This window comes from Anser brachyrhynchus (assembly GCF_964034855.1).
Source record: "Anser brachyrhynchus genome assembly, chromosome: 10".
NCBI classification, from domain to species: Eukaryota; Metazoa; Chordata; class Aves; order Anseriformes; family Anatidae; genus Anser; species Anser brachyrhynchus.
The window spans coordinates 6,423,920-6,443,200 of NC_137705.1; the positions used below are offsets into that span (position 1 = coordinate 6,423,920).

Here is a 19,281-nt window from a genome sequence, read left to right on the forward strand (position 1 = left end):
TGCAGCCAGAAATCCAAAGGAATTGAAGCCACCTCTGTAATTTCACCAGCCTGTCTGGAGACCAACTAAATGCTGATAAAAGGAGATTTCTGACAGAACTGTTCATTTTTCTGCTGTGATTTATTGCAGCTACCTGGGGAGCAACAGAATCAGCACCCTGGAGCCTGGTGCTTTTGATAGTCTGTCACGGTCCCTGCTAACACTTCGCCTGAGTAAAAACAGGATCACTCAGCTTCCTGTCAAGGCGTTCAGGCTACCCAGGCTAATACAACTGTGAGTAGAAATGTGTGTTTTAATTAAACTTAGCCATACTTTATGGAGACAAAATGCCCCCGAGGATATACGCACCAAATGTCACCCTTCCTTACCTGCTATTTGTAAAACTTAGAATAAGCTATGCACTGGTGCTCTGCCAGCACCTAGTAAAACATACTGGGAGAGTCCTTTTTGTCTTGTAGCTGTTGACCTTTCAGGCCATTCTTTTGATCAGGTGGGGAGGGATGGATGCAGCTACAGGCATCAGCAACTTGTGCATTGCCAGTGTAAGACAAATCCATTCCCTTGAAAGCTGCTGGTGTCTGTGGTGCAAGAGAGGTTTGGAAGGTGCGTCTATTGGGAGTGACAGAGCTCAGCCACCATGTTAGGTTTTCGAGACCACACAGGTTTCTTTATGTGGCAATAAAATAGCAATGGCGGAAGGTTGTTAAACTGCAGTGATATTTGGGCAGAGAAAATAACACTCTAGATGAGTTAACACACACATCATTATTGTCCTGCCTGCAGTCTGTAGGGCAGGAGCTGCATGGAGACACACAGACATTTGCAACTATAAAAATGCTTTACGTGTAAATAGTAGCTCTAATAGCTTCAATTTTCCCATCTGCTTTTTCTGCTGAAGAAACCGTCCCAGCCTATGGCCTGTTGTGGTCTTTCCATCAAATTTGGTAGGCAAAAGATCAACTTTTGTCTATCAACAAAAACTCCACAACGGCTGTTGGAACTCACGCCTCTAAACGGCAACCTTCTGATTGAGAGGCAGACCCTTAAACCAAGACGTGTCTAAGGAATGGGTGTGCATCTGTGCTTGCATACTTATAGGATTCACAGCCAATTTGGGATGGAACAGTGTAGGACGATAGTATATGTGTCTTAGGAGTCTGTTGCCTCTCAGCTGGAAATTGCCATCTACTAGCTGAGAGCTTGTAATACACTACGTTCATCTGCGTCCTGTGCAAAAGTGTAATAAACCAAGGGTCAACTCAATCTATTTAGGAATAGTTTTCACTGTAAGTTAGAGTGATTGGTATTCTTAGACTCTGAGACAGTCTCGCAGCTGGTTGTTTAACCCTATGGATAAACAGGAATGCATAGCAAGTTATACAGATTTGATGTGTTGCAGAATTTGTTGTGTACAGTTGTTTTTCTGGCAAGGCATAGCTCACAGTCTAGGAAGTGCGTTAGGGCAACAACAGTCTTTATGCCTAAAAACTTTCTGATTGCTTACTTGACTATAATTACGCTCAACTTCAGTGCAACTTCAACGTTGTTTTTTTAAGCTTACTTTTTTTAAAAAGTAAGCTTGGAGTTCGTACAGCCTCCTCATCTTTTCCAAAACAATTTCTGATGCTGTAATCTTCATCATTTTGTTCAACACAAACACCAAATAGGGAACTACCCTTAGGTTAGTCTTGCATTTGCAAAAAGGACATTCATTTGCAAAGCTCTATCTTCAACTTCAATGCATTGTGTCGGTGAGCTCCTCTACTGTCATTATGGAACTGGGATTTCACCTGGCATGTCTGGATCTAGCAATCCATGATATTGTTTGATATGGGTTGGTGAAGTGTGCTGTGATGATGTTCACATTGCTATTCTGGGAAAAAAAGGTATTCCCAAGCTTCCAAGCTTTAGGCGTTCCCACTCATGCAGTGGAGAAAAAAACAGAAAAATTTAATGAACCACGTTGGAGATCTTTGTATACACAGAATACTGACTGCCTCATTATTGGAACAACTTGTTTCAGTCTTTATTAGTTTCTTATAATAGGAAAAAATGTGAAATTTGTAAAGGGAACTGAAAGCTTTCCTTTCAAACTTAGCCATAAAACTTCCTCTTGGGCTCACAGTTCATATAGCACCCATTTGTTTCAGAGCACATTTTTTACAAGTCCTGTAAAAACGGTGGGTTGTAAGGAAAACGATGCCGATGTTTAACTGTGTTTGTTCACACGGTGTCTCTGCCTGAGAGAAGATGAAGTGTGAAAATTGATGAAAGGGATAAATGGCTTAAAAGATATTCAGAGAGAAGAGGGTTGAAGAGGAATTGCTGCACTGTCTGTAATTTCTCTGCAGTGAAAGTCTGTCCCAGGGTGAGTTTATTTAAGAGATCACACCCAGCTGACTTCCCTGGCTGGCTTGGGGATTGAAAGTTTCCGGTGCGCTTCTGCTCTCTCCTGGGAACGGTCGATGGAGGAGTTGTTGGCATTGCTGTCCCCATTGTATGCTGCGCAGACGATTTCGTGAGAAAGGACTGGGATTTAATATACTTGTATGGCCTTGGTGATTTTAGGGAGCTGAACCGGAATCGCATCCGCCTGATTGAAGGCCTGACGTTCCAGGGACTGGACAGCTTGGAAGTCCTGAAACTCCAGCGCAACAACATAAGCAAATTGACTGATGGGGCTTTCTGGGGGCTAGCCAAGATGCAAGTTCTGTAAGTTGTGTTCTTTTCTCTTAAACAGCCTAGACTTCACCTGTTATCTTGTCCTTTTCTTCTTTTAGCAAGGACTCCCATCAGAGTGCCACTGCTCATGTTTCTTTCTATGTCCTGCATGCACAGAACTGTGCAGTGCTACAGCAGCCTTTGTCCCATTGACCCACTGTCAACTCAGTGCTCTACCAGGTGTTCAATAAAAAAAAAATCCATTTTTTCAAGCTGTGGCAGTATTGCTTTGTAAGTTTGATGATTTGAACACTCCATAAGTTCCCAACTGGGCTTTAAATGAAAGCTCTTCTGGCTCCTGCAAATTTCTTTTAACTGATACATGGAAAATATGTGTTGCAGACCTGATTATTCTGCATCTTGGGGAAACCCAGAAACCAAGCCAGCCTATCTCAGTGATGCGTTCTTTCCGTACAAGAGAGCACGTTGAACAGTCATTGCAGAGAAATGCTTGAAACTTGCAACGTGATTGGCTTTCAAGTGTGTTTGCAGGGTCACAAGTGATCAAGGCAGTGTGTTTCTGGAAGCTGCTGTCACACAGCTGAGACTCTGCAAATACAAACTCCAATGGGATGCTCTAAGCCCAGTTTACATGCAGTGGAGCATACCTCAGCAGTCACACCTCATTCTGGGCATTGAGCCCTCGGAACATACCAGCTTGGTACCTTGTGACTGTGTGACAGTGGTAGAGTGTTGTGCCTTTGTACTGGGAGGTTGTGTGGGAGTGCGTGGTAGAAAGCCTTTTGCTAAGTGAACACTAAGTGACCTTCTGCTTGTGTTGCCCTTGAATTTCTATCCTTTCTTGCACATGAAATGCCTACGCATGGGCGTGTCCACACAGGTATGTAGAAATATGTGTAGGAATGGCTAAAACCCCAGTCCTTTGTGGAGATTCTTCATTGTTGGGAATTCTTCAGCACTTGACCAGTGTTCCTTCTGATTTTTCTCTACAGCCACCTGGAGTATAACAGCCTGACAGAAGTAAACAGTGGCTCTCTCTATGGCCTTTCATCTCTCCACCAGCTTCACCTCAGCAACAACTCCATATCCCGCATCAACCCCGATGGCTGGAGCTTCTGTCAGAAGCTGCATGAGCTGTAAGTTGGTTTCCCTTGTGGTTCACTGGGCAGGGTTTGATGCTAATGTAACGCTGGCGGGCAAGCTAAGGACTTTTCCCCCATCGCATGGCCTACAGCTTCCACTGTATCAACGTAGAAATGCAGGAACTGCCGCCTCCAAGTGATGCCCTTGTTATTCATGATGTTACGACCTTCGGAGCACCTGTTTAAAATACTTTTGCACCATGTAAGTTTTTGTATACTGAAAGCGTACAGAGCCAAAGACCTGGAGAGCTTGTGATCTGGGGCTTGCCAGCACTTTCTAGCTAGCTAGTTACAAGACATCTGCTGCTTGCCGTGTAATGACTGTACAGCCTGAAGGAAGCTTTGCTTTGTCCTGTGTATTTACAAAGAATATTCTTGGTTTTAACCAGCAGAGATTTGGCCCTTTAAAGGCAGTTGTCCTTCTTTCTCCTATTTACACTTTACCCTTCCTGTAGGGTTCAGTTGTTGAAAAGTAAATACACTGACTTTGCTCTCCTGAGATTTCCTGCTGTGAGTATGGTCTCTTTGATAAATGAAAGAAAGCCGTGCTGTTGCGGATAGCCCCATGAGGGTGTCTTTTGGGTCTGTGGCACTGCTTAATGCCTTTTTGAAGAGACACACATGGATGCTTGCAGTATTTACAGAAGTAGCTGTCATCCCCTCGGTGGGACTGTGGAAAGATTCACTTTTTTTCTTTGGAGAACGTGACACATGTGGTTAGTGGAACTGTAATTCATTCTGCTTGATGCTTGGAAATCTCTTGTTAAACATTGTTACGGGTTCTCCTGTCCACCAAAAAGCAGTACAGTAAAGCAACTTCCTGCTTTCAGAGGCCTCACTCTGGACTCAGACTGGGTCTGTAACTGCATACCCAGCTGTGAGTCCCTCACCTTTTGGCATGTAGACTCAAAGGTAGTTGGACGTGACACGTCATCCCATTGAGTTTAGAAGCTGTAGAATGAACCTGTAGTGCAGTGACCAACTGGGATCTTCTGTTGAACCCAAATTATTCATTCAAATGTGGATTTTTCTTTTGGCACAAGGGAAATCTTTGTTTTTAGTTTAATACGTATGTGATTGTTTAATTACCTCATTTTTCAAACTGTTGTGAAACTGCCCATGCCTGAAGGGCTCCTTTGCCTGGCATGGTGCTGTAGACAGCTATAGTTCCTTCACGTGCAGATCTGCCACTGATTATTTTACTACATTAAGGCAGTGTCAATGCAGAAGTCTTCAAAAGAACAGATTAGAAACAACCACAGCCTGCTTAAGTCTGAAGCATCAAAAAGAGGGGAGTCTACCTTGCTAAGGCACTCACAGCTGGACCCCTGGGATAGCCAAATTCAGATCACTGCACTGTGTTAGTAGTACAGCTCTGGGAGCTTTCTGCTCTGGGATCCAGTGTCTGGTGTCTGCATTGAAGCATGAGTTCTGATGCGATGGGTACATCCCATCTGTGCCTTGCTCTGCTCACGTTAAAACTCTCTTAGGGAGATCCGTGCTTGTCTCTTCTACCTGACGCTGTCTTTGCAAACCCTTAAGATACAGATGAAAGGTTGCAGTGCTGAGTCCTTTATATGTCACATGTGGATTGGGATCTCCTGCCACAAGTAGTGCACGTGGTCAGCTGTTCTGGCCTAGAGGCGCTTGTTTGGAGTCACTGCAGAAACCCGGTACAGGACTCACTTGCCCTGGTGCAGAATAGAGAAGACTTGCAAAAGGCCTGGTGGTCGGAGCCACTGAGGCATGCGTGGCCTGACAAACAGGATTGTGCTAGAGCGTGAGGCCAGAGACGACAGAGCTGAGATCCGAAAGGTAATTACGCGGGTGTTAGCACACATCTCTGCAAAATATTACAAGCTGTTGCAGATGTTGCCTTTAGGGTAAGGCTGCTACAGAGAGCTATCAGATACTTGTAGCTGAAACTCCCACAGCCAGAGAGTGCTTGTAGGAGAGGTCTGCTCTGAAATTGAAGGGTGAGGAAAGGAAGCGCTAGATACATCTAGACTGCCTCTGTGCACTTCTTTGAATGTCTATGTTACATTCTTATTAAAAGCTCTTTGCTCACCTCCCTTATTACTAAATCGGCTGGGTTTCAGTTATCAGACAATATTGCCTCTGGTTGCACAGGGAATGAATTTCAAAGTCCTTGATTGACAAAAAGAGAGGTGCCCAGACCTCTGCTGATCTGTGACGAGGGAGGAGGTGAGCATCTGGAGAGTTGCCTCTCCTTCAGTTGTCAGGAGAAAACATGACTCCGAGCCTCAGTCTGATGTAAAATGCAACAAGAAAAGAGATCTTCTTGTCTTCTCATGGGCATGAGAAAGGGCTGATTGTATTCGCCAGTCAGGTGCTAAGGCATCAATATCATGGAAAAATCCACAGTGGGAGCATACAATTTCATCAGATGTAAATGACGAATTGGCTTCTGGGTCTTTTTTTTCTTCAGAAAGCCAAAGAACTCTCGCTTCTTACCTATAGTTCGGTCAGTGGGAAGAAAAGGAGTTAGATGTACCTGGTCCAGAACTGTCTGGCAGCAGGAGCTGCAGCTGCACAACAGATTTCCAGTTAACTGCTTCATGTATCCCTTCTGGCGGGCTGCTTTTTGTGTCACTCTTCCGCTTCCTTCCCAGGCTGAAAGGGCTGTGTAGGCAAGGTATTTCCACATGTTTGTTCCAGTGATTTCTCTCTGGTAGAGAGATGAGAAGGGGCAGTGGCAGAGACCTGCTGGCTTCTCTCAACCCAGATAATCCAAACTGCCGAGGAGAGGAACGCACTCTTGTGCAAATTGGCCTTTCCCACTGGCAGGAAGCAGAGACCGTATGTGTTGAAGGAAGCCGCTGCCAGGTGCTTTAGCCCCTGAAACCTTCCAGCTGGTTACAGCCACTGAGACAGACCGCTGAAGGCTGCTGCTGTCCATCCGTCTTGGTGACGTCAGGAGGAACGGATGGGAACATGCTTTCACCAGTTGTAGCAGGAACCCTTCTGTGTAGAATCAAAAGGAACTGTTTTTTTTCCTCAGCCAGGTTTAGAATTACTTTTGAACGCTTCTTTTTTTTAAGCCAAATTCTTTAATCGCAGGTGAGGACATAATTTTGACCAGATGCCAGTTCTTCATAACTAACACTACAACTTCTTTAGGAATGAAAGTATGTTGTCCCATACCTTCTTCAAACTCATTAATCTTTGCTGATTTTTTTCCAAAGCTTGCCCTCTGCCCACTCACACAGTTAAAAGATAGACAGCTCGTTTGCCAAGTAAATGACACTCGCAGTGCTTAGGAGTATGTGTCTGTTTCAACTTAGGTTTTGGCTTTGCAGTGACTTTCATGCAAGCCCTAGACACATTTTTAAGCAGACTTACTAACAGAAGGAACTAGAAAAGGAATTTGGAGGTTTGGAACCCAGATTTTTCTTGTTGCCTGTATAATAAAGGATTTCAATGCTTATACAAAGAAGTGCAACTGCACTTTTTGAGGTTAGCTGTTCAGTGCTTCACAGCTTGTGAAGGGACTTGTGCTCCCAAGTCACCAAGGTATTTTCTAAAATCCTATGTAATTGCCCTGTGTAGAGAGAGAAGCTTGAGAAAATGTGAGAGACAGGATGTATCTGAATGCTGCTTTTATACCCCCTGTCAGTACGTAGGCAACTTAGAGCTGGTCACACTCATGCCAGTAGCCCTGCAGGGCTCACCCAGTACCCAGCTGCACAGACATCCAGAGAACAGGAGGGCTATGCTCACACCAGGAGCTCCGGGTGAGTGCTCCAGGCTGAGGATCACTGACCAGTGGCTTTGCCTGTGGCTTTCCCCCTTGCTTATTGTGTGAGGTGTGTGCGGTAGCAGGGAGCTTCCCATGCCCTACTCTCAGCATCAAATCTCAGAAGCCTCACCTGCGCCCTGGCTGGGAGAGAAAATCAGCTTTCTTCCTACCAGCTTCCAAACTGCAACAAGAGTAGCACTTAAAACAAAAGGAAAACCAACAGAATAAAACCAATGGGAAGAGATGGATGAAAAAAGCAACCCTGCAATATTAGTCACTTGTAAGTGGCGATGATTTCAAGCAGACTGTAGGCTCCTTGACAAAGGGGAGCGGGAGGGAAGGCGGCTGGTTTACAGTGGATAGATACCTCCTTCCTGTGGATGAAAGAAAGCATTCAATTGCCTCGTGGTGAAATGCTTTTGGCTCTAGACTCGGGTGGAGACACCCACACCCAGGTGCCTGGGGCTGGCGATGCACAAGTGCAGAACGATAAGACACCTCCTGGATGCTCAAGTCTGAACCCTGCCAAGAGTGCATGCGAACTTCAAAATCTTTCTGTTTGGCAGCACTCCCCACTTCGCAGGGCAGGGGGAAGACGGGGACTGCTCTTTCCTGTAAGCCTCAGAGGGTGTCCAGGCAGGAGTGAGGACTGAACACGACCAGGACTAATATCCTTTGCTGACATCTGAGTGTTACGGGGTTAAACCTTTCCTATACATCAGGGGACCGAGGAGGGGTGCTGCTGCCGGGCCCTAACGTAGCCATGCAGCCCATGGAGAAAGAGTAGCTTCTCCCCAGCGTCACTGACAGCATCTGTGTTAGGCTGTTGCTCTGATTCACTTCTGGAGGAGCCTCCCTCCTTCCTTCCTTCCCTCCAACTCATGCTCATGAGACTTCCCTATAAATGGGTGCCAAATGCCTCCTGCCCCATGGTATCTTTGGGGAATATTTCTGCAGTGTTATTTCCTAATCAAGTTGTTATGTACCCACCCCGTATACATCGCCTCTCGTAAGACTGTTGTGGGAGGCAGGCACTGGCTGGTGCAGAGGAGTTTGGAAAAGACTGGTTGGCCTGACGGGGCTGTTGTTTTTCTCCTCAGAATACTCTCTTACAACAACCTAACCAGGCTGGACGAGGGAAGCTTGGCAGACCTCGGGGGACTGCACGTACTACGATTGAGCCACAACTCCATCAATCATATTGCAGAAGGTGCCTTCAAGGGACTGAAAAACCTGCGTGTCCTGTAAGTTGCTCCCAGCTTGTCAGATAATGCAATACCCACCTTCCCTCTACAGTTTATGTTCTGCCAAACTGTTCTCCTCTGCTTCCGGTGCCTGTTTCTCAGCTGCAAACTCCCCTACACACAGCTCTGTTGTCTTGAGCAGCTATTGTGTTTACCCATTATTCAAATTCAATGAACTTGTATTTTTTAATTAAGAGTAGTAAATTGCAACTGGACTGCTCACTGTTGTAGGGTGCTTTCAAATTAGGGAGCCCCAAAAGCTCCCGTAGGAGCTCCTGGCTGCTCCCCTCCCCTCTCCAGAGGCTGCCTGCTCGGCGCCTTCACCTGAAACCCCACCAAGTTCCCAGCACCCGTGTTACAGCACTGGCCAAGCCTCCAGGCTGGCGGAGTTCAGCAGGCTGATTTAATTCTTCCTTCAAAAGGAAAAAAACACACTTTGATACCTTTATTCCTCCTCAGAAGCCCATTATGGTCTGGGTAATGAAAAGGAAATGGGAACAGAGAGATCTCCCCTCTTTACAGTACTTCTCGCATCCCACTCTTCCCTTTATTGAAGTTCACAGTGGAGGAAGTGACTGGAAAGTGAGTTTGGGTTTTGTTTGTCCTCCCCCCCCACCCCCCCGCCTTTTTTTTTTTTAAACTTAAGCCAAAGCCTTTCAGCCACTGGGCATTCAGAAAGGGCCTTCTCGGAGGCAGCTGTCAAGACCGGAACTAAAGGTTTCCAAAGAAAAATGGAGGGGAAGGGGAGCTGGCCGTTCCCTTTGCTCTGCAGTGAATGTGGAGCCTCTTTTATGTTCAGGGCTGAGGGGGGGAGGAGGAGAGGGAGTGTGTGAGTGAGCTCTAATTTAATAAAGAGAAAGGCCCATTGGGTCCTGCACCTGGTGAAAAAGACCCGAGCATGCTTTAATTATGGCCTATTGTTGGGGAGCCTTTGGTGGGTGTGAAACTGCTGAAATGTGGAGCTATTCAAATAGAGGTCAGGCCTAGAGACCTCAGAGCACAATGATTAACAAGGCTGCGAGCATTCAAGCTCAGCCAGCCAGAAAGAATAGGAAATTGGCAACAGGGGCTGGGAGAGGAGTTTGAATACAAAGAGAGCCAGGCCAAAGTACCCCACTCTTTTTTTTTTTTTTCTTCTTTATTTTCACCCATTTGTTGGGAAGGCTTTTTTCCTCCTTTCTAACACTAAACCTTTGAGTTGCCTCTGGATGAACAAGCAATACCGTTTTCTTTTCCTTTTTCAAGAAAACACAATGTGTGGCAGTCAATTAATAAAAGTGCATGTCGGAGAGTTCCTACGGGCTGTTCCCACTTGTCTGCCTTTGCCATGGGAAAGGCTTTGCCGGTCCAAAGACCAGTAGCCAGTGGTGGAACTGAACAGGACAAATGTCTGAGAAGGGATTTTTTCTTTAAAAACCAGACAAACAGAACAACTGGCATTGGCTTGGCAACCATAGGGGAAGGGTAGAAACTTAGCTCCGGGAGGATATATTTGCTCTTGCCCCACTTAGATAGCACGGGAACTGTCAGCACATCAAAACGGCTCTCCTGGAATTCTCTTCTGCCACCACAGCATTCTTTGTGCCCAGACCCCACTGGGGCGTTGGGTTTTTATCCATCCTCTTGGCGTAGACGTACCCACCGATCACCCTGACATCCCTAATAATGCTGGCTAAGGCGAGTGTTCCCCAGGGCCACGGCAATCAGGTCTCATGCTGAAGCCAGCTGAGAAAGAGGATTTGTGGCTTTTGGCCATCTCCTTTCACATCGTTAGTTCACACACCAAGGCTGAGAAAGACCGCAGCCAGCTTAGGTACCGAGGGCAAAAATCTCAGCCCCGTCCCCACTGAGTAAAGGCATGTGAATATTCAAACCGCAGGGTTATTTCAATATTATTATTACTGTTCTCTTCATGTGTATTGTTGTGTATTTGTGCATTATAGCCCAGAAGTTGTACTGTGATACCTGTGCCTGGCATCTTAAGAAATACAGAGCTTTGTTTTAGAAATCTTTTTCTTTTTTTTTTTTTTTTTAATTTATTTTATTTTTTTTTGGTTTTGATATGTTTAAACTGGGATTGTTCTGATAACAATCTTCAAAAGGTGCGAAAGAGTACCTGAGGGTTCGGGGGGTTATCTGGATGGTTTTGCTTTGTTGTTGGTTTTTGCTAGGTTTTGAATGTGAATGATGTAACAAAACCAACAAAGCCTATTTATTTTTTCTTTCTTTTTACTTACCATTAGAAATGATAAATTTCTGTCTGTGTTGCTGGGTACTCATTTCTAGCTGGAACTAAAGCGCAGGGGGGAAGGATTTTTAAACAGACTGTTTAAACAGCTTTTGTGGATCTTTTTGTTTGTTCTGTGTGCTTGTTTTTCTTCAGACCCCTTTGACTTTCATAATTGATGGTGGATTTGAAAGCCAAAAGAAGCTAACTCTGAAGAAGGAATTCTTATTTTTTTTTTAAAACGGTTATACAGAGTTAGGCTTGTGCAATGGTGATAGTGCTTTCCTTTGTTGAGCTTTCAAGTTCATTGCCAGAAAAAAAAATGCAGTTTCATAGAAAATAAACCAAGTCATCTTCCTAAGATATGGCTGTAGACAAATAAATGTAGACAGGAATAGCCAAATTTATCAATTTATGATAGTAGCATTTAGGGACAGCTGTTAAACCTTTGTTGTTCAGGCTTAATATGGCCTCTATCCTGGTGGAATTTGAATTGAGTGAGAAAATGAAATTATTTGCCTTCAGTGGGCACCATCTATGTGCAGTGAAACTTCACCATCAGAGACTTAGATGCTGTTGTAGGTCACTCCTTGCCTCATCTTATCTACCAATTCCCTTCAGTTCTTTCAGTTTACTTCGGGGACTTTGTGTTCTTTTTCCTCCTGGTTGGAAAAACAGAAAAGGTCTAAAACCTACATGTTTTAAACAGTAGCTATCAGCTACTGCAGCCTCAGAAACAGAGGGTTTCAGCTGGAAAAAAAAGCTCTTTTTGGAATACATCAACTCAACATGGGGCAGTGAAGGAAAAGTGGTCCCTGTGTTTTTGCTGCGGGACTCAGCTCTTTCTGCTAAGTGTCATGAGGAAATGGGAAGCTTGCTCTTTGCCATTCTCAAAGTTTTTTATGTTTGTTTTTAATGATGACCCTAGGATTTAGACACTGATTATGAGCTTTCTCTTGTCCTCTCCCCAGGGAACTGGACCACAATGACATCTCAGGCACAATAGAAGATACCAACGGAGCCTTCACAGGCCTAGAAAACCTAAGCAAGCTGTGAGTATCCCTGGTTTTGAAGTTGTGCAAAACAGTTGTGTGCCTGCGTGGGTCGGATCTCTCCCCTCTGCAGTCTTCCTTCCCTTGGAACAAGATAGAAGAACAGAAAATCTGAGACGTGGTAGTTTTGCAGGCTCCCTGCAGGAGTACAGATGGGGTTATCAAGCACTCGTGTTTCTAAGCAGATAGGAGGCAATCCTAGGCCCTCTAAAGCAGTCAGCATCGCTTACTGTGTTGGATGCTGCAGTTAGGAAACACCAGAGAGAGTAACTTAAGTTGTTTTCAGATATAAGATTGAGCACAACTGCTCTTTGCTTCCAAAAGCACACAGCAACAAAAGACCCCTTGCAATCGTCAGCGAACCACTGATTGATGCAGCGAGTAACAATAAACAGAAGAGAAAGATCTTACCATTTCCTGTTACAACAGAGGATTGAAGCAGGATTCGTTTCTGTGGGATACTCTGTCTGAGAATGATCTTTTGGGCTTGCTTCCATGTGCAGTGACAATAAAAGGCACCATGGGGCATAGACTCTTAAAGAGATAAAAAGAAACCTAAGGCAAGCATGCGCCTTGCAAATGTTTATTGCTTGCTTGGCCCTCGCAAGTATTTTCACATTGCTCTGTACTTGTTCGTGTTCCATTTGAAATCAGTTATATAAATCAGCGCTGTCAGGGAAGTCTCTGATGGCTTGTGACAAATCAAGAGCCCTTCTAATCATTACCTCTTGCCTTTGTTTAAGTTCTCAGCACCCCCCCATCACGCTGTCTCTGATGCTGCGATGGCACAGCTAGAGGTGCAGTAAAAGTACCTCGATGGATAGCAGATGGCTAGAATGAATCCTGGCGGGCGGTATATTGTCGTGTTCTCATTAGAGCCTCCTGGGGGAGTGGGAAGAGCCGTGGCAGGGCTGGTGGGGATGTAACGCTGAGATGGAGGAGAAAAAATGGAAGTCACGGACATAGATGGCATTTGATCATTGTTGAGGGGAGCCACTGGATCCAAGGAGAGGGGAACCAAGCCGTAGCTACAAGTAAAGTGAGGCAAAAGGTAGGGAAGGACCTAAGGACAGGGGAGGCAGGCAGAGAGGTGAAAGATGTGTGGGAGGGAGAGCAGCCGGTAGGAATCGCTGCGTGTGTGGAGTCAGGAAATATTCCCACGAGCTGCTAGAAAAAAAGGCAGAGGCAGCAGATGTGGTGGGTGGGAGATGGCTTGGCTGACGCTGCCGAAGTTTTGGTGCATATGACGAAACCAGTAAGAATGGCCGGAGGGGCAGTGGGAGCAGAGGCCTTGTCCAGAGGGAATTGTAGGCTGTAGGACCGAATCTGAAAGCTGTGCTGCTTTGACGAGGGAGAGGATACCAGAGAGTGCTGTCCTGGTGGGACAGCCACCGCAGGGCATCCCTCCAACGTGGCCGCTGGCATGGGAGCACGAGCGGAGGTCCTGCGTCACTGGGCTGTGTCCGAAGTGCTGGGGGCAAATGGTTGCAGAGGGGTGAAAAAGAAAAAGCCTGAGGAGGCGGCACTGGGGGAAAGAGATCAGCGAAAGGATTGACTCAGCAAGCAGGAGGAATGAGTGGGGGGGTCAGGCAGAGGCCAGGAGGTGTGGGAGGAGGGAAGGAGCAAAGGCAGCCTGCAGGGCTGTGCGGGGTGGGTGCTCGGGGCAGAGCAGCTATCGCGCCCTGTGAGACGTGTCCTGTCTGACGTTCACCAGCCAGCACAGCAGCGGCTTCGGAAGGTGGCCGCTTTTCTTGCCATAGGTAGGAGAGAGGAGCAGAGAAGTTGCTGGAGTCATTCATTGTCACCGCAGGGCTAGAAACCCCTCAGAATATGAAATTATTTCATTCTGGGGCATTTTGGAGACTTGGGAGTGTTCACTCTTAGAGGGATCTGGGGAGCTCTGCTCAAGCTCATCAGCACTTAAATCCCAAACATGTAATTTCTTCTAAGGCTGAAATGAGTGTTATTCTTGCAGGGATTTTTTTTTTCTTAAAGTAAAATATCAGCCTCTACAGAGAACGTTTCACTGCCTGATTTAAGGCCTGTGTTTAAACTGTCAATAGGCTTTAAATGCATTAGCATACAAAAAATAAATGGGCACTTCAGAGGAGACCTTCCAATGAATTAATAATCACCTCAGCTCTGTGGAGATTGCCTTAAAAGCCGCTCCCCTTTGATCTGGCACAGATTAGCCTCTGAAAGGATTTAGCGAGGAGAGGGCTGTTCGCTGAAATGAAGGTGTTAAACTGAGAGGTGGGGAGGCCAGTCACTTTAGCCTTCTCTGAATTATATATGAAGCTCTCCAGGCCGGAGAGCACAGGCCTAAATTAAAACGTTTCTTCAAGAAAGGGAGAGTCAAAGAAGCACCGAAGCGTAAAAAGCATCGGTGGAATCGCCGGGGAGCGCCGCGCTCCCTAATTATTCAAGCTGCTAACCGTGCCCGCTTTCTTGACGGCTCACTCAGTGACTGAGGTCTTCCTGCAGGTGCAGAACTGGCTGGAGGAGAAAATGCTGCTTGCTAATGAACGGCGTGCCTGGCGCGTAATTACACTTGTGCAGCCACCAGGAGAGCATGCTTGCGCCCAGCTCCGCGGCAGCGGCGGAGCGCGGCTGGGCGGCGGGGGCGCTCGGTGCAGAGCTGCATACCTCCACGCGCGCCTCCCTTTGAAGGGGGCCGCTGGGTTCAGAGCATTCCCGAGTCAGAGCAGGGACTGTTTGAGGTCTGAAAGGCATCGTGATTTGAATGCGTTTGCTGGAGCACAGCGTCATTACCAATACGTTAACGTATTTCCCATGAATGTAACCATAAAACCGTATGCACCTTCACAAGCAGCGCATAGACGGGTGTATTTGCACCCCAGAGGTCCTGCTTGCCTCTGCACAGATGGGCAAGTTGACAGAATCGGTATCTCAGATTTTCAAAGTTCAAGATTTACTGTATACCATACACAGAAATCTCCAGTTATCAAATCCAAGCTCAGCATAGCACTCATTTAGGATTATTGTTCCATACTCATTTAGGATTATGGTTCCTTAAATTAGTTTGTATGGCTGCTGCCTTGTGGCCACTTTGCATACAGTGAATTATTTACTGTATTAACCGTTCTAATGGACTTCTCAAAGCCTGCACTAATACGAGATACCTTTTACCAAATGATGGTACACGTGATTGCATACAGCCTTTGGTGCGTGGGGTACTGTATAAAGCTTGTAGCTTGTGTAAAGCTTGTACACGTAGCTTGTATAAAGCCACGCAGTAATGTGGTGTAAAATGCAGTAGGTAGAAGCTCTGATATGCTGGGTTTGGTGCTGTAGTGGGATGCTGAGGAAAGCTCGCTAGGTATTTAGGACAATATTGTTTATAGAGCAGATTGCAGTTCTCTGGAGCCTTGATGAGCCCCGTTTTTCCTTCTGCTCCGTGTGGCATCCGCTGTGTCACCCGCATGGAAACTGTCCTTTCTGGGTGGCGGTGGCGAGCCACCAGATTGTCCTGACACTCACTCAAATGGTGCTTTGTGGAGAGCCCTAAGAAGCTCCTGCAAATGGATGAGCTCGTATAATGGCCACACGTGTTTCGTCTTGTACCCCAGCCTCCTTTCCACAGCTGGTAGCGAGCAGTGCAGTGAGCACAGTGTTGGAGCCTTATTAGCACGTAGGTGGCACCCTGTATTTGAGGGAAGAATCTTGCAGGAAAACCCAACCAACCAGAGCACCTGATGCGGCAGCCCTTTTACCGGAGCTGTTAGCAATGACTTGTGTTGGAAGCCGTGTGAAGCAAGGGGGGATAAAAGATGCACCTGGAAGACAAACCTCACACAGAGAGAGCTCGGGGAAGGAAAGAATTTCCTAATTAACGACATCGGTGGATGTTTTTTTAAAACAGTTGAGGGGCTCATCCATTTTGCGTGAACCCTGCCCCTGACCAGTCACCACCGGTCAATATTTACAGAGCACTGTACCTCTGCCAGCAGCAGCTGGGCTGGGCTGGCTGCAGCTGGCTCGGCCGGTGGGGAGGAAGGCTCCGCGGCCACAGATGGAGGCAGGCGTGCTCCTCGGCTCAGGGCTGCCTGTGCATTATTGCCTTTCCTCTTCTTCCCTTTGGCCCTCGGAATTACTACGCCGCTCTTATTTATTGTATAAAATGTCGTGTTTGTAAGAGGCCAAGGAAGGAAGTCAGCACTCACGTGGGCGAGGTGCTGCGAGCACGCAGCCCAGAGGCAGCCCCTGGCCTCGGTGTGGATACCCGACCTGCAGCGAATAGATCGCTGCTCTTTTACTGCCTGGGAAGAAGTCAGAGATGAAAAGTGGTGCAGGGAGAGCCCCAAATCCTGTTAAACTGTCATTGCATTTAATCCTGTCCACAGCCAGCCTTCAAAGACTGGAGGGGACCTTGTGTTACTCCACGAGCTGGTTTCCAAGCACTGGAGCAAACCTGCCTCTTTATGTGATACGGCACATTCCCTTTTGTGCTGTCATCACTATTAAATTCGAATACAGATAAAAGGGTTTAATTTCAGGAGCGGGAAAGCGAGTGCACTTCAGCCCTCTTAATCTCCATGCAGTTCAGATTTCCTGGGACTTGCACCGAGCGCGTCCATCAGATAAAGCCACGCTAATTGTGTTCCTTCTTTTTCTGCCTCCCTCTCCCCGTTCGCTTTCTGTTTATCTGGCACTGGATGTTTGGAAACTGCAGAACTCTGTTTGGAAACAAGATCAAGTCGGTGGCCAAGAAAGCGTTCTCAGGGTTGGAGGCCCTGGAGCACCTGTGAGTAACCCACCATGCCTCGGAGTTTGGGGAGGGGGGGCTGCCAAAAGTAGCTGCTTGAGAGATCTGCTAGCAATTTAATAGCGTCTTTGTAAACTGAGAAGCCAGTCCATTTGTGGGGGCCACCTGCTTCCTTCTCATTATAAGTCCTCCTCAACTTTGGCCTTTTTTTGTGCCAGGAACAAAGTTATAGAGCATATGGCAAATCTGCATGCTCTTAATTTTTTGACTTGTTCTTGGATAAATACCGCCTTGCACATTGCTTCTTTGCAGGCTGTTCGCAATGAAATTCGGCTATTTCAGATGCAGGGTGCCCTCCTCTTCCCCTGCCCCGACTTCCTCCTAAATCTAGAGGCTGGCACACGAGTGCCTATGATACAGGCACCAAACATCCCCGTCCAGCTCCACTGCCTAAGAGCGATTTGCAAGAAGTGAATTTTGGCTGCTGCTATGTAATATTTTTTATGTCCCAAGGCTGATGACTCCAGCAGTGATTCATGAATAGCTTCCTTTCTGAACTAAGACGAGTACGTGTGATTCTGTTCTAGATGTCCCATTGGCCATTGATCCTAAGAAACGGTGTGGCCACTGAGAGCATACTGAGGGGTGAGGACTGTGACTGGGGGGTACCATCCCCGATAAAGGGTCCCTTATTAACGCTGTGCTGAGATTTCCTCCGCAAGCAGTGCTGGCATTTATCTGTCCCGCACTTCACCCTAAATCTGACACTATCCCTCCTCAGAGGACGAGGGATATTTTTTAATTAGCGACAGTTGCAAGGGAAGCTTTTAAGAATACCTTCCTGTGGAAACATTGCAGCGTTTTTCAAGCACTCTAATATCCTCTCAAAGTCACTTTCAAATAACTTCTCAGATGCTGTTTAGTGCAAGTATTAGCTTTCTTTACGTTTGCTGAAGGTCTGGCCTGGGATTCAACATTCCTGACTATCTTTGGTTATTGAGAGGGCTGAGGAATTTCTGAGCCCTGGGTGATGGAGGTAGCTGAGACTGAGAAAGGGTAGTGAGGAGGTGGGCTATGGACTGTCTTAGCGATTTATTCCTGAGTTTTTTGTTCTTTTACTATTGCTCAGCAATACTTGTTCAATACTAAAACGTTTTGTGGAAGGCTGTTTGTGTGAGCTCTGAGTGCGTACTGTTGTAACAAGGAGCTGCCATCTCACCTCCTGCTGCTAGACTTACTGCTTAAATACGGAGAGATTTTGTCACATCTCTTTTGCTCAAACCACCTCTGTCTGTGTTCTGCAGGAACCTTGGAGATAATGCCATCCGCTCCATTCAAGCAGATGCTTTTGCTAAAATGAAGAGCCTGCGGCAGCTGTAAGTAATTGGACTGTACACACCATTAAGGAGGCATGGATTTTTCTTGCCCTGGACGTGAGAAGTAGCACGTTGTTTGCAAGGGGGTGTTATTCACATCACCACTCATTTATATCCTCCTCCCGCTGTCCTCCTCGGCAGGGTATTTTTACACACGAGTGGCTGTCATGGGAACATCTTGCATTTAATAGTGAGTGAAATTAGATCATCGAAACAGGTTCTTCCAGCAGGTTCACATCTGTGCAATTATTCATCTCCGCTCAGGAAGTCCAGCCCTGGTCCTCTTAGCCATCTCTCCTTCTCACGCTGTCACAGATTTAATCCCAGTGGCCCATCTGCTCCTCTGCTGTGCCTATGTTTAGGGTCCACGTACAGTACTGACATTTCAGCGATAAGCACCATTTGAACTGAATCCGCTTGTCATCCAGCCTTCTGGTGTAAAAATACGGATGTGTTATCAGAGCTGCTGCTTGTGCTCCAGCCTGGGCTCCGTGCTGTTATCAGACACTGTTTCCAGTCTTGCCTGGTTTCCTTTTCTCCTCTTCTCTATAAATATTTAATCCACGTCAGTGCATTTGCTGCACTCTGGAGTAGTGCAAAGTCTGTGGAACAAGGAGTCACTTCTTTGGTACCTGGGTAGGTTCAGGATCTTCTTCCTGACTTTGAAAATGGGAATCAGGTGATGCTAGCAAGGACATCAAGTACCTGTGACTGTGGAGTAAGACAAAGGTTGCACGCTCACTGTCTCTTTAACCACCTTATCTGCTGCATCTATTGCATTGTTGAAACAAAACTGAGGAGAAAATCTGATCTAATTAGAGAAGAGCTTGTGGGATGCCAGATATTGTGAATGAGCCTTTATGTCTTGGCAGAGGTGGCTTTCAGAGATGACATACAAGTGCAGAATACATTTTATTAAAGTCTTAAATACTAAAGGTCTCTCTGAACTCTCCCAGCTAGCCAGCAGCGTTTATGCCATCACCTGTTTTAGGGGCAGCACATCTGTCTAGGACAGCAAAGCGGACAACTCCGGAAAAGCAAATCCCCGTGTTCCCTCATTCCATCCCTTTCC

The 19,281-nt window shown here is 46.5% G+C and overlaps 1 protein-coding gene across 1 annotated transcript in view; it reads left to right on the forward strand.

Moving 5' to 3' along the window:
- LRIG1 (leucine rich repeats and immunoglobulin like domains 1) overlaps positions 1–19,281 on the forward strand; it is an 87,578-nt gene that overhangs the window by 56,875 nt on the left and 11,422 nt on the right. The window contains exons 5-11 of the mRNA XM_080606404.1: positions 130–273; positions 2,569–2,712; positions 3,675–3,818; positions 8,685–8,828; positions 12,027–12,107; positions 16,801–16,872; positions 18,138–18,209. Coding sequence (XP_080462530.1) covers positions 130–273; positions 2,569–2,712; positions 3,675–3,818; positions 8,685–8,828; positions 12,027–12,107; positions 16,801–16,872; positions 18,138–18,209 — 801 coding nt within the window. The remainder of the gene's footprint in view (positions 1–129; positions 274–2,568; positions 2,713–3,674; positions 3,819–8,684; positions 8,829–12,026; positions 12,108–16,800; positions 16,873–18,137; positions 18,210–19,281) is intronic.